This window comes from Nestor notabilis, unplaced genomic scaffold, assembly GCF_000696875.1.
Source record: "Nestor notabilis isolate BGI_N333 unplaced genomic scaffold, ASM69687v1 scaffold8723, whole genome shotgun sequence".
Taxonomy (NCBI): Eukaryota; Metazoa; Chordata; class Aves; order Psittaciformes; family Psittacidae; genus Nestor; species Nestor notabilis.
In genome coordinates this window covers 13,182-26,542 of record NW_009921431.1, presented here as the reverse complement: position 1 = coordinate 26,542, position 13,361 = coordinate 13,182, and the positions used below count along the sequence as shown (strand labels likewise).

The 13,361-nt window shown below is 37.0% G+C and overlaps 1 protein-coding gene across 1 annotated transcript in view; it reads right to left on the bottom strand.

The window, feature by feature from the left end:
* Positions 1-1,329: 1,329 nt before the first annotated feature.
* Positions 1,330-13,361, bottom strand: part of LOC104403102 (neurotrypsin-like) — a gene marked incomplete at both ends in the record, with an annotated part of 18,746 nt that continues 6,714 nt past the window's right edge. Inside the window, 6 exons of the mRNA XM_010011144.1 lie at positions 1,330-1,408; positions 2,041-2,246; positions 6,923-7,064; positions 9,852-10,048; positions 11,011-11,152; positions 11,803-11,981. Of these exons, the coding sequence (XP_010009446.1) occupies positions 1,330-1,408; positions 2,041-2,246; positions 6,923-7,064; positions 9,852-10,048; positions 11,011-11,152; positions 11,803-11,981 (945 nt within the window). The remainder of the gene's footprint in view (positions 1,409-2,040; positions 2,247-6,922; positions 7,065-9,851; positions 10,049-11,010; positions 11,153-11,802; positions 11,982-13,361) is intronic.

Sequence of the window (13,361 nt, the reverse complement as noted above, 5' to 3'; positions counted from 1 at the left end):
CCTCCCAAAGTATACAGATGGTGACCACGCTAAGAACACAAGCCAGACCAGTAGAAAGTAGAATCATGATCAATGATTCTGTTGTATTACAAGTCATTACCATGAGGTACAGTGGAACAAAAACCTTAGCCCAGGCACCAAAGCTGACGAACATTAAACCAGCAAATACTGGCTGCAAGTAAGGTACAACATGCTGAAACTCTGAGACCAAGCTCAACAACTCTGAGAGCAAACAAATCAACATTGTGACGAGTGACTATTAATCCAAAACAATGAATGTTTATCACAAATATGATTAGACACACTCTGATCAGATCTGTCATTATCTCAACCCTTCGAGCCCCACAGGGGGTGCCAAAAAGAACTGTTGTGGCTTAAGCCCAGCCGGTTACTCAGAACCACACAGCTGCTTGCTCACTTCCCCTCTTCTTCCCCGCCCCCACTCCTGGAGGGATGAAGAGGAGAATAGAAAGAATGTAAATCCCACAGATTGAGATAAGAACAGTCCAGTAACTAAGGTATAATACAAAACCACTACTTCTACCACCAATAATAATAATGATAAGGGAAGTAACAAGGGGAGAGACAATATAAAACTAAAAGGGGAAAAGGAAAAGAAAACAATAAACACAAATGATGCACAATACAATCCTCACCACCCGACAACTGATACCCAGCCCGACCCAAGAAGCGATCCAGGCCTTCCGGATGACTCCCCCCAGTTTATATACTGGGTATGACGTGCTGTGGTCTGGATTATACCCGTTTGGCTAGTTTGGGTCAGGTGTCCTGTCTCTGCTTCCTCCCAGCTTCCTGTGCCCCTCCTCACTGGCAGAGCATGAGACTGAAAAGTCCTTGATCGAAGTAAGCATTATTTAGCAACAACTAAAAAAATCAGTATGTTATCAGCATTGTTTTCAGGCTGAAAGTCGAAAGCACTGCACCAGCTACTGAGAAGGAGAAGAATAACTGTACAGCCATACCCAGGACACCAAGCCTTTTTCTGCAGTACATTTCTGCGACATTCATAGCTCTCTTCACATCCTGATATCAAGATATCCTTTGGAAAAAAGTAAACTGTCTTTTTCGAAAGTAAGAAATTCAACCCAATCAAGGACTAAACCCATAAGCACCTAAAGGTCTTCAAAAAATGCTGCAAGTATTTATCAGTGAATATTTTTAATTTTCTACCAGATTTGCTCTGAATGTATATCTGCTTCTACCTCATGAGAAGAGAAAATAAAAATATAAATTAGGCTAGCTGCTTATGGCAAATGCATGTTCTAGAAGTTTTATATTCAAAATTATTTGGTTTTAGCAATTATTTACCGTAAAGAATTTTTCCCACCAATTATTCGCTTTTGTCGACGGTGTAGTAACCTCAATCCACAAACAGAAGCAAGAGAATCTAAACCAGAAGGGGAGACACAGACAGCATTAAACTCAAAAGGAAAAGTAGCCTGTCTTTAATGAGAGTTAACTAAAAAGCAACCACGAAGGCTGAAGTTATTCTGTGTTTCAGAGGAGTTTTTAAGAATCAAATTTTACGTGGGAAATATACACTGAATTCTCTGAGAATTTCTCTTAGATATTCTTTGTAGCTGAGTTGGTTTTTTTTACTGTGATCACATAGCAGTTTACACATTTGTGCTCTGCTTCTCAAGTGTAGGATTTTTTATAGAGTTCTTTACTTCACATCATACCACATAGGTCTCAGTCCTCGGCTGAAGATAACATGCAAAGTTTAAAGTAACTGCCTAGGTTTTTGCATTTTCATGTCCCACGTACAACTTAAGAAACATGGCTGCTGTAAACTATGGCAGACAAGTACCCTGTATCATTTGAATGGTCTTTATGATTCCTTTGTTCTGCTGGCACAGAGATAAGATCACAGAGTGTAAGCAGAGAGTACTTTTGTTTCTTTAATTCTTTTGATATAATTGTTTGGTCTGTGAGGTGGGATTGTTTACATCTGTCCCTTCCTACCATGACAAGTTTCCATCCTAACCTGTTCGTCAGCCACTCACAATGGGGCTTCACCTTTATTGCTGTTCCCTTGGGCCTTCTTGCTTAGGTGGTCACAGATCACTCCTGCGTCCTCACTGTGGCGGCAGTTGTGTGTCCCAATGTTTTCCTTAATGCAGTCTGCCAAGGATCTCTCATTTCCTGTACATTTCACATTATCCACATGGATTGGGCCTTTGCCTTCCCCAAAATATGCCATTGTCCTTGCTCTAGCCGGACCTCTGGAAATATATCATATTTTTTATTAAACATTTTGAGGCATTATTCTACATTTTACTCAACCGAAATATTTCAGTGAGTAGTGAAAGACATGGAAATTTTATTCCAAGTCCTGTCACTGATTCACTTGGTGATGACTTTTGTTCTCGTTGTCTCTGTTACTCTGGTATGTATAAGTGCAACAAAATTGCTGCAGTTCATTAATGTTTAAAAAGTGCTTTTATGTATCCAGTTAGAGGCACAATGCAAAGTATTTTCATTGTAACAGCATTACAAATATTTATAAACCAAAATATGTGAAAGCTGCTTTTTCATAATCTTTGTAATCTGCATATAAAATCAGCATCTGTGAATGCTAAACATCATTTCTTCTTTTCTGATTCCATCGGAAAGATGGGCCAGGTAAATACAGTATACTTGCAGTGTGGTAGGAGCTCTGATTTATAGAGTTGATAGTTACTAATATATTGTGTTCTAATGCCATTTTTTAAGTGCACCCCACAAGTGAGTTCTAAAACTGTAATGTGATTGGAGAAAGACTGAACCCAGTTCATTCTCAGCACACACTTTTTCCTGGGAGGAATCCAGTACTTAGTGCTTGTGTAGCATTTTTGTACACAGGCCTTAAGGCACTCTACCAAGAAGGTCAGTATATTAATCCTGTGCTTGTAAAAGGCTAAGTATCAAACCTAAGTATTTAAATGTCAGACTTAGGACATTTTATTAGGGTATGAAGTCCTGATCCATTTAACTTTTATGTAGTGCCCTGCAGCTTCAGCAATGACCACAGTGTCAGTTGTGTGAATGTCTTCTTTTGACTCATGAACTTTTTCCCCCGATTAAGGAGTGGATGAACAAACACAATAAAAAACCAACATGGATTGTGCATATAAACATCTCATTTGGTAACTTTTGTGATAATTAGTTAGGATAATGCTCCTTAATATATAAATGTTTTGTTGTATATGGTTTAAGAGCCAGAAAGAATTGAGTGGGAGACCACCCAACTGGCTATACAGAGAAGTGGGGAAGGAAGCCACAGCCACCTCTAGGTGTGTCTGAACTACCAAATTTACCTATCAGTTAAGAGCAATTTACTGTTATTTTATAGTGATAAAAATATACAGAATTCTAGATAACTGAAATGTTGCACTATAATCACAGGTTTCCATTTTAAAGGATAATTTACAATTGCATATTGTAAAGGACAGTAACTTCTCTGTATACAGAAGGGTATGTACATGAAATGCTGGAGTAGAGAAATAATTTAAGAATTAAAATGTTTTTAGGCAAGAAAATTTCTCTCCCTTTACACCCCTTTGTGTTGAGGAAGCTAGGTGAGGATGGCATAAAGAGTTTATGTCCCTTCATCAGCTAGGGATTCTCTGTTGGGGAGCAATTTTGATTTGTCATAACATTTTCAAAGCTTTGTCATACTAGAAGTGTGGCTGGATCAAACTCGAACAATCCAGCTGTCACCTGTCCATATCCATATAACTGAAAAACAAAAGTAATACCGACAAGCTTCCTCCTTTTTCAAACTTGCACGTGGAAAGCCTTGCCTGTTTGGATTTTTTTACTGCCTACTGGAGGTTAGGATGGCAGGTTTTCTAAGTGGGAATGTTGGTATGATGTGAATTGTAAAAAGCCAAGAAAGAGAAGCATGTAAAACATTTGACAGAGTTGATATGACAAGATCAACTTGTCTGTGTGTGTGCATGTGCATTCTTATAAGCCTGTTCTGATTGAACGGGGTGCAATATTACTGGGACACTTAATTTGCTAAAATGCAAGAGCAAACTCATCTTTTGCTCTTTACTAGTTCTATCAAAATACTTCTATATGTTAAACCCAATCACATAGTAGATAGTACTTCAGAAAAGGTTTGTTCTCTTAATGTTTACCTTGCTACAAATATACTTGTATTAGGATACTATTAATTATTTTTATATTTTCATGACTGGTTTTAGCCAATTAGTAGAGCTGTTTACAAATGTTCTTCATACTTTGTTGTTCTAATATTAGTCATGGATTGGACAAACTGGCTTAATGAGACATCTTTAAAGCTAGTATTGCTTTGAACCGTGTGATTTTGCCATCTCAGGGATTGTCTTACTTCAGTCTCAGAAAGAACACTAGTCAATGCCTGAGACTGTTCCAAAGCAGGATTATGTAAACTAAAAGTGCAGATAAGCATTGACGACAAGAATATATGCAGGAAAAACTCAGTCCATTTTCTCAGTGTTTACTTTTGTCTTACGCAAGTCTTCCTTTTTAAGGCAGTCTTTTGTCCCATTTGTAATCCCAAAGGTGCAATTTCTGCCCCGCCAAGGAATGTAAATCCTCGGTAGGAAAGACTTGAGAATGAAACATAGCATTGTAAAGGGAGTTGGATAACACTGTTTAGTTCTGTGATCAGTCTTCATGAAAACTGATGTCTATTTAAGTATTAGGTGCTTTTCAAATTCCTCCCAGGAAAAAGGTCATAATGTGTTTATTTCTAAAGAAACAACATTCGTCCACACTCAAGCTCAGGTGCATGAATCCAGAAGCCTGAGCTTTGTTTTGCAACAGTCAAGTCACCATTGAATATAATTTGAACTTGAGCAAAAAGGTCTGTGCATGAACTCCAAGGCCCAGAAGCAACTCTAGCTCCTAAGTGCGTATAACTGCATAGTCGGGTTTGTGGAATGTAACTATCTAGACACAGGGTCACCGAGATGTAGCATTTCCAACAAGCCCTCCCAGTTTCTGGAACGTGATTTTAGATTTCTAAAATGTGTCTATCCCTAGTCATTCAGGGAACACATGCTCTGTCGTAGCCTATAATCTTAATCCCCCATTTTGAGAATCATTGAGAATCCCACCACTGTCCTTGCAGTGATTTAAAAACACAAAGTGTGTTTAATCGTCTGAGGGAGACATGTAAAAAGCCAAAGAGGCTGAGAATGAAGCAGACTAAATGAATGATTCAGTGGAACATGTAAGGTCAAATTTTGTAATTTTGAAGCCATAGTCTACTACTACTTATAAACATGCTTTACTAAACAAATACCAGGCAATTTTAAAAAGGCCTATATTATGCGTTCAGTCATAATTTGAGGATATTTGGTTGCACAAACTTTATGTTGTGAGATACAGCAAACAGATAACATAATTTGTATTTCTTAAGCTCAGATTTCTTCACAGACTCAAGAGAAGACATTTCACTGGTTTCCTGTTGTGTTCCACTAGTGCTCTGGATGTTTTTCATCTCATATTAGTTCTGCTGTTTATATGTCTGCCTTATAGTTGTTGCATCTTTACTGGTCTTAGGTATCCAGAAAAAGATTGCTTATGAGTGATGTGACCCTGATTAAACAACTTAATTCAAAAGTGACACATATGCTGTGGTGTCACATGTGTCACTTTTGGTGGTGTTTTCTTCCTGTCAGGTCTTCTCCTATATTGAATGAAGCTTGTTCAAATTACTGTCATGAAGGCCAAAGCCATAGTCTTTCATATAATATATTACCAAATCTCCAAACTACACAGTGTCAGGCCAGATCAGTAATTGAAGGGAAAAAACCTTGGAATGAGGAATTCAGTAGCTAGTGTGCCTACATCTGAATCTGCAGACAGCATATCCGTACCTTTTGACAGTGGACACTCACCCATTGCTGTATTTAATTAAAACATTTAACAGTTATGTTAGAACCCATAAGATTTCAAAGTTGTCATTAAGGTTCAAAAAATACAAATGCAAAAAATAATATGCAAAATTATATCTTTCAATGAAAAGGGATCAGGAGCTTTTTGAACAAATGCAACCATTACCCCTGAAATTTTAGCCAAACTCCAGACAATTTCAGTGAACCAAGTTTAGGTTCTGAATATTTGTATTTTCTCTGCTAATGTAATGAAAAAAGCATTTTAAATTTCCCAAGGTTTTTCTATGTTTCTGTTACATCAACTCTCTAAAGCACTAGAATTTAGGTTTTTTAAGTTTTATTTCATTGACTGAAGATGTCACTAATGGAACACAGAGCTGTCATACAAAATTAGAAACAAATCAGACAATCTACGTAGGTCACAGAATATTTGATCATCTGTGCTACTCTAGGTGTTAATATTAATTTCCCCAATTTTTGCGAATTAGAAATTTCACTCTTAACTTCTAAAAACTGTTTAGAAATCTGAAAAGAGAAGATGAAAGAAGTAAATTAAGACATTTCAAATGGCAAAGAGCACAGAGCAGGTCCACTAAGTCACATCATCTTCTCAGATACATTAGTGCAACTAAGTGTAAAAAAATTAATTGGTGTAATATGCCTATATCATATAGACATGTAGCACCGTAAGTGACATATAAAATTTTATTTACTCCATAGCTTAATAATTTGGAATATTTACCTTCTAAAAGACTATGTAATAACTGTCATTAACTTGCACTTCAGTTGCCAGACTGTGATGTGCCTTTGGATATTAAAATTCTTTTTCCCGGTTATGCTAGTTAATGAATACTTCTTTTGCAGACATATCCTTACATCTTCTTATCTGACTAGTATAAATACACTTTTCTAGAAGAATGCCAAACAGGCAAGTTTTTAAAGGCTTATGTTGGGGATATTTGTTTGCAGAAATTAACCTTTTTAGATAGAGAAAATGGATAACTTGAGAAACAGCTTAATGAGCTTACTTGTAGCCAAGCTGTCGACAGACCACAGCTGCATCCTTATCAGACCATCCATCATCACAAATCGTGCCCCACTGGCTGTTGATAAAAATCTCTACACGTCCTTCCTTCTTATTCTCACCATCCATCAACCTGATGGGGGGACCTGGAAAAATTACTGCTGTCAACTTGGAACAACAAAAGCAAGAACTAGTACTGTAAGTAATTTTCATCATGTTCAGTGTACAGGATCAAACGATGTTTATGTTTGACAAGTCTAATACCAGGTGTAACAGTAATCATATTTTTTCTGGCTGGCAGAAGAAAGCAGTTTGTACAAATTGCAAGACAAATACAAAATAATGCTCTATTTTGAACTTCATAGTTCGTCTGGTTCCTTTGTTCTGTACAAATAGGTGACATGGCTCAGAATTTGACCACCATGGGCACAGAACAATTCTCCCACTAAAGGCAGCAAACACCCATTATATCTGTGATCTGATGCCTGTATGAACTGGACAGGCTTTCCTTGCAGGAACTTTATGGGTGAATTTAACTGTATCTCAGTTCATAAATGCATTCTCAAACTGGTTGCCACCACTTGCCTTAACACCTATCTCAGTAAAAAAGGCATTGTGTTGAACTGAAGTTATTACTTACCATCACACATGCTGTTCTACAGCATCTTTTGCATGATAGCATCATGTTCTACAGCATGTTATTCTAGCCTAATACGTGATTATTTGTCTATCAGTTGAAATTGATTGCTTATTCAGATATGTTCATGATACAAAATTCCACTAATGTGGATTAGTCAGACATTTGTTCAGTGCTTGGCCTGTAGTGAAATTTTGAATCATTGGGCAAAGTATAAACTGGATTCTCTCTTGCTTTAAAATTCCTTCACAGCAGGCAAGCAATGCAAGTAGCCTTAAAACAAACAGCTATGAATTCCTTTGAGGCCTTTTTATAATATTTAAGTGAGAATCACCTTCTAAATCTTCTAATATGTCATACTTTATAATCCTTAGTACACTAATGAGGGTTTCTTTTCAGAATAATTGGAAAGACTGTTCCTCATTCTTCTAACCTGTTTCTAATCTTTTCTAAATCAGTCAGGATGAGAAATTACTTAACTATGATTTTAAATAAAGCGGTATTTTGAGACATTTGCATTTGCTATTTAATTCAGATTAATATAGGGTATGAGTAACTTTTGTATACCAAACCTTATTCTGGATCAGAGGTAGTTAAATCTGGCCTAATTAATTAATTAAAAAGGGAAAGATTTGAAAACAAAATTAAAGTCTCTTTGCTTTAAATGTTATTTAAAGCATGTTGTTTATACTGGAGTTCATACTGTCAGGATATTTACATGAATTAACTTCAACAACTTTGTTTAGCTACATTGTTATGATCTTACATACTAAACAAGTGTTGTAGATATTGTAGTGTGTTCTATTTCACTTTTCCTTAATGTCTGTATTTCCTCAGGTCATCCCTAGATGGCTTTTTCAAATGCTGGGAAGTAAACGGTAACAATAGTCTTTGTCCACTTTCCAATTGGAAGTCTTGTAGGAAATGTTAGATATACTGTCTTCATTTTGTTGAAATTATGTGTTACTCTGGAACAAGATGATTACCCAGCTAGAGGCATATAAACTTATGATCATGAAATTAATAAAACTTTCTGGTAATGGGGGATGTGTGTGAGAATGTTAACATGTGGATGCATTTAACTTAACCAGACCTCCTTCAGATAAGGTTATCCTTTTTAGGAATTTGAGCAAAGCAGCACAGATGGTTTGCGTTTGTAAAGACAACAGTCGTTATTCAAATTCCTGTTATATTTGGTCTGAGAAAATTCTGTCTACCAAATATGATTTGACATCATCTACACATAACGGAACTGTACCGCAACATAAAACATTCATTGGATTGTGACAGGTCAAAAGGTTATAAAGAAAAAGACTATAAAGAGGGGAAAACCAGAAAAGTACATGCAGAAGTGCTGATTGTTGTTACAACAGGTGGCAATGTCTTGCAGTGAATCCATGTAGTTTGCAGGATAGACCTTCAGTCTGTAATTTCCAGAGAACTTCAGGCACCCAGGCATACAAATCTATTGCATTTCAATAGAAGCTGTGGCTCTAACTCCACTAGTTATTCTGAATTCAACATCGACTAAAATGTACTCGGATAAACTGAAGAATATCAGCAATGATTTTGTAAAAGGCTACCTGCTGACAAGCTACAAACTTTGCAGGTAGTAAATTTTAAAAAAGAAACTTCTTAGAATTTCCTGTAATTTGTACTGTGCATATCTGATAGCCAGAATCCTTGTTTAATTATTGCATGTGGATTTGGGAATCTTTGCCCTTCGTTTGCAGATATTTTGTTCTACAATACCACTATATAATTAGCCCATTCACCCAAGCACAATATAAATGATAGGCAGTACTCAAACAGAAATAATTTCATGCTTCTCACCCTTCCTTCTTGCTCTGAATTTACCCTTTCTCCATACCTCTTTTTTTGGATTACTTAAATGTAAGGCAGATATACTACTGATGTATATTCTTCAGTGCTAGTGTATGTCTCCAACTTTTGATAGCATGAGAGAGTTATTTGGTACTTGAAGAGTGCTGAGTCAAATGAGGTGTACCATTCAGAAGTGCCGAATAGGTCTAAAATCTAGTAAATACTGAAATCTCTGGAACCTGACTTTGTTGGCTTGCAAATTTGTGTTCATCTTCAATGTTCTGGCTGTCTATGGTCCTTTAAACAAAGCTTGATTACTTCCTTCAGGAGAAAAGTGAGCTTTTTTTACCTTCCGTTCTTTACACATGTCTGCCAAATATTAACTTTGAGTATTCTTAAGTGTACTATACTTTGCTCAGGTCTGCACCCCCCACAATACCTATGCTGTGACTTTAACAAAGAGGCGCCTTACCGAGTGTGAGCTTATGGTTGTCATTATCTGGATAGCAAATAAGTCTGATGTCCTCCTGATGGTTGCAGTCATGTTTTCCCCACTCTCTCCATGAGCATTGCAGGAGGTTTGTCTCCTTCCCTGAGCAGCTGACATCATCTAACCAGATGGGCCCAGAACTTTCTTCTGAGTAGCGCTCTGGGACACTTCTTCCATACCTGCTTAACATAGGTAACGTTTTGGTCCACAGTGACCGGACAACAAGTCATACTTAAGCACTAGAAAGAAAATAAATTATTTCTGAAGAAATAAAGGTTTCTCAAGTAGTACCAGTAAACAGTGTTAACTGTGACAGAATAGGTTCAGTCAGCATTAAATTCTGTGAGAGCACCATGCTGCTGCTTCAGTGTTGCTTTTTTTAAGAAATTACCATTACATTAATACAAATTTGAGATCGTAATACCTTTGATTAAGGCCTTTCAACCAAGCATATGGCTGACTCACTGACTTTTCAGACTTAAAGCATGTTCTTAGTATTAAATATACATTTGAATGCCACAGTCTGAGAAAAATGAGACAAAATTCTTCTTTTGAATGTGAGCTGTTACAATCTGAAGGCAAGACAACAATCATCTAGCAGGAGTATATCTTTGTAGCCACAGCCAGTAGGAAAAGTAGTGAAGAATGAATGCATGAAACTCTAACAGGATTTTTTCTAAAATATGCTTTTCGATACATAGCAGTGTTCCATGGCCAGACTGTGGGGTTTTCTGTGCTAGTTCCAGAAGGAGTTACACCTTGAAAATGTCCGTGATTTGTAATTGCTGTTCAACAAGCAAAGATTTTTGAGAATCAAGTTTTTACAGGCAAAATAGAACAAATCAGTTTTTCTCTGTAACATATACATTGATCTCAGCCAAAAAGATGATTGGAAGGAGATCAGTGAATAAAGGCTGCTGAATCAGAGCCTCAGTTGAACCTTTTTCTTCTACCTAAACTGAGGCCATAAATGTCTCTTTGAGGCTGAGGGAAGCAGGCTTTAAGGGATTTTGAATCAGTAGTTTCTATGAAGCACTTAGCTAACGTTAAGGAAACAGACTCTTGTATAATGTAGGGTTCACCTAAATGTTTGTCATCATTGTCAAGTCAGAGTCATATATCTAGTATCAAGTAATCTTACTTAAATCCCAGCTGCCGGCAAACCACTTGTGTATTCAGCTCTGTCCACCCATCATCGCAGATTGTGCCCCACTGTCCAGTATAATAGACCTCCAGGCGTCCCTCATGACTGCCTTTCCCACTTGCTAGTCTTAATGCACCATCTGTGTCATTAACAATTAGGGAAAAACAAAAACAAAACTCAGTTTTTCTTGGGTCTAGTTATTTTTCTAAACCAAAGTTAATAACATTGTGTTTACTGCATTGGATCAGAATATTAGACTACTACATCTAGTGCTGATCACTAGGTGTCATTTAATGACAAGATGAATGACATGCCATAAAGCCAGTCACCTGTGAAGTATTGCATAATGCAGTTGCTCAATTGCAAGAGATACGAGATACTGATTCTCCTAACATTACATGCCAAGTCCACAGGAATGGGCTTTCATGATGTGATTTTGCTTTGTACACACCTTATCTTTTTCTTTGTATATTCTGTTATTTCCTGTTGCTTTTATGCTGAAATACTAACGGCCGTTGGCAGATGTGATACACAGTTAAGGCATGCCTCACAGAGTAAGTGGCAGTTAGTGTATTACTGAGGAACCAAGGCTTTATGTTGATAATGAGGGGTTTTGTACTGTAAAATATCAGTAGCCAGAATTTCCATAGTTGATTCGTTTTGATACTGCCAGCACACTTGATTACTGTGGGAGTCTATACCTCTGCAAACTTTTAAAATTCTCTTTCCAGAGCTGTGAACTCTGCATTTGTCACTGTTTTCCTGTGTGATTATTGGTAATTGAAGTACCTGTGAGAGGTGTGCAGGAAACGCCAGCGTCTTCTTTGTGGCCACAGTTGTGTTCTCGCCAGGCGTTTTTAGGACACTGCTCTATGGATAGTTCATTTCCTGTGCACTGAACTTCATCCAGCAACAGGGGGCCTGAGCCTTCTCCAAAGTAAGCCTGGCTCCATGCCTTGGCAACACCCCTGTCAAAATGTAACAAACGGTCAAGAACAAGAAAGCTGAAGAGCTGGGACTCAGCAGAAAGAGCTAAAATGTTACAAATCCCACTTGTAAAATAGCAACGGGGCTGCCTGAATACTGTATTTCAGGGAACTTGACACTGTCATACCACCTGGCAGTGTTTGCAACAAGAACAGAAAGCAGAGCAGTGGCCAGCCTTGTGTGTGTTACACAATTTATGTCAGCATAGAGGATTTTGCACACAAAACCCTGTGTAAATTGAAAATGCTCCATTGTTTCAGCATTACAGAAATTACACAGTGTTTAAGACTTGATGATCTATCAGGATATTTCCATGGGATACCATGTCTTTCATTTACATGTGTAAATGTTTTTTCACATGGTTTGTTTTCTTTCCACTCAAGTTTCTCTGTTCACATACCCAGACTAGTTTTTATAGAAGTATTCTCAGTATCTGTTGTCTTTTTCAACTTGTAAGATTGAAATGTCTACCTATTTTTTTTTTACTATAGTGAATTACCTATCTAAAGGGTTAGTTTAATTAACATACGGTGTGAGTACATGGCTCTGTACTAACTCATTTCCTTTAAAGAGAGTTTTCCACTACCAGCCGTATATTGTCTTGTAACACCTAACAGGAATGGTGTGTTCAGCTTATATTGAAAGCATGACAGGTATTGACTATTTTGTTTTGAGGTGCGATCATTCAAACTCTTTAACTGGCTTTTGCAGCTGTATGTCAGAGTAGTACACTGCTGTCAATTATTTTGTTTTAACTGTAAATTGGAGGTGTTCAAGTTTTTAAGGCACTGACTCATTAATCCATGTATGGATTTAGATAGATGTGAATTTCATTTCTAGTGCTTTGTGTAAATATGTAACAATTTCTATTCTCGCTCTTCTTTTTTCTTTTTTTTTTAAAGGAAAACAGTACTAAATTTACAGTTAGCAATCATGCAAATTCTTGATAAAGAGTAAACGGGTATGGTAAAAATAACAGAAATAAGAACCTTATGAAAATTAAATTAGGATCAGAAAAAAGTTCTATAAAAAGGAAGGTTGTGGAAATTTATGGTAGAAACTGTACAGATGATGATAGTGTTCAGTAAATAAAAGCACACAAGAAAGGTAGATAAAATAATCTGTGCTTTGTATTTTCTTTTTTTTTAATCAATTTGGGTTTAATATTTTCAAGCTCTTATGCTTAATCTTGAAAATGTACTGTTATTTTTCAGACTCTTCCTTTGATAATCAGATGCCCTCTTCAAATGATAGAGAACTTGGAAAACACCAGACAGGAGGTCATCTTAATCAGTGGAGAGAAGCGTTACAGTCTCCAATTGCTTCAGAGAAGCAGGTAAGCAAACCAAAATGTCCTCCAA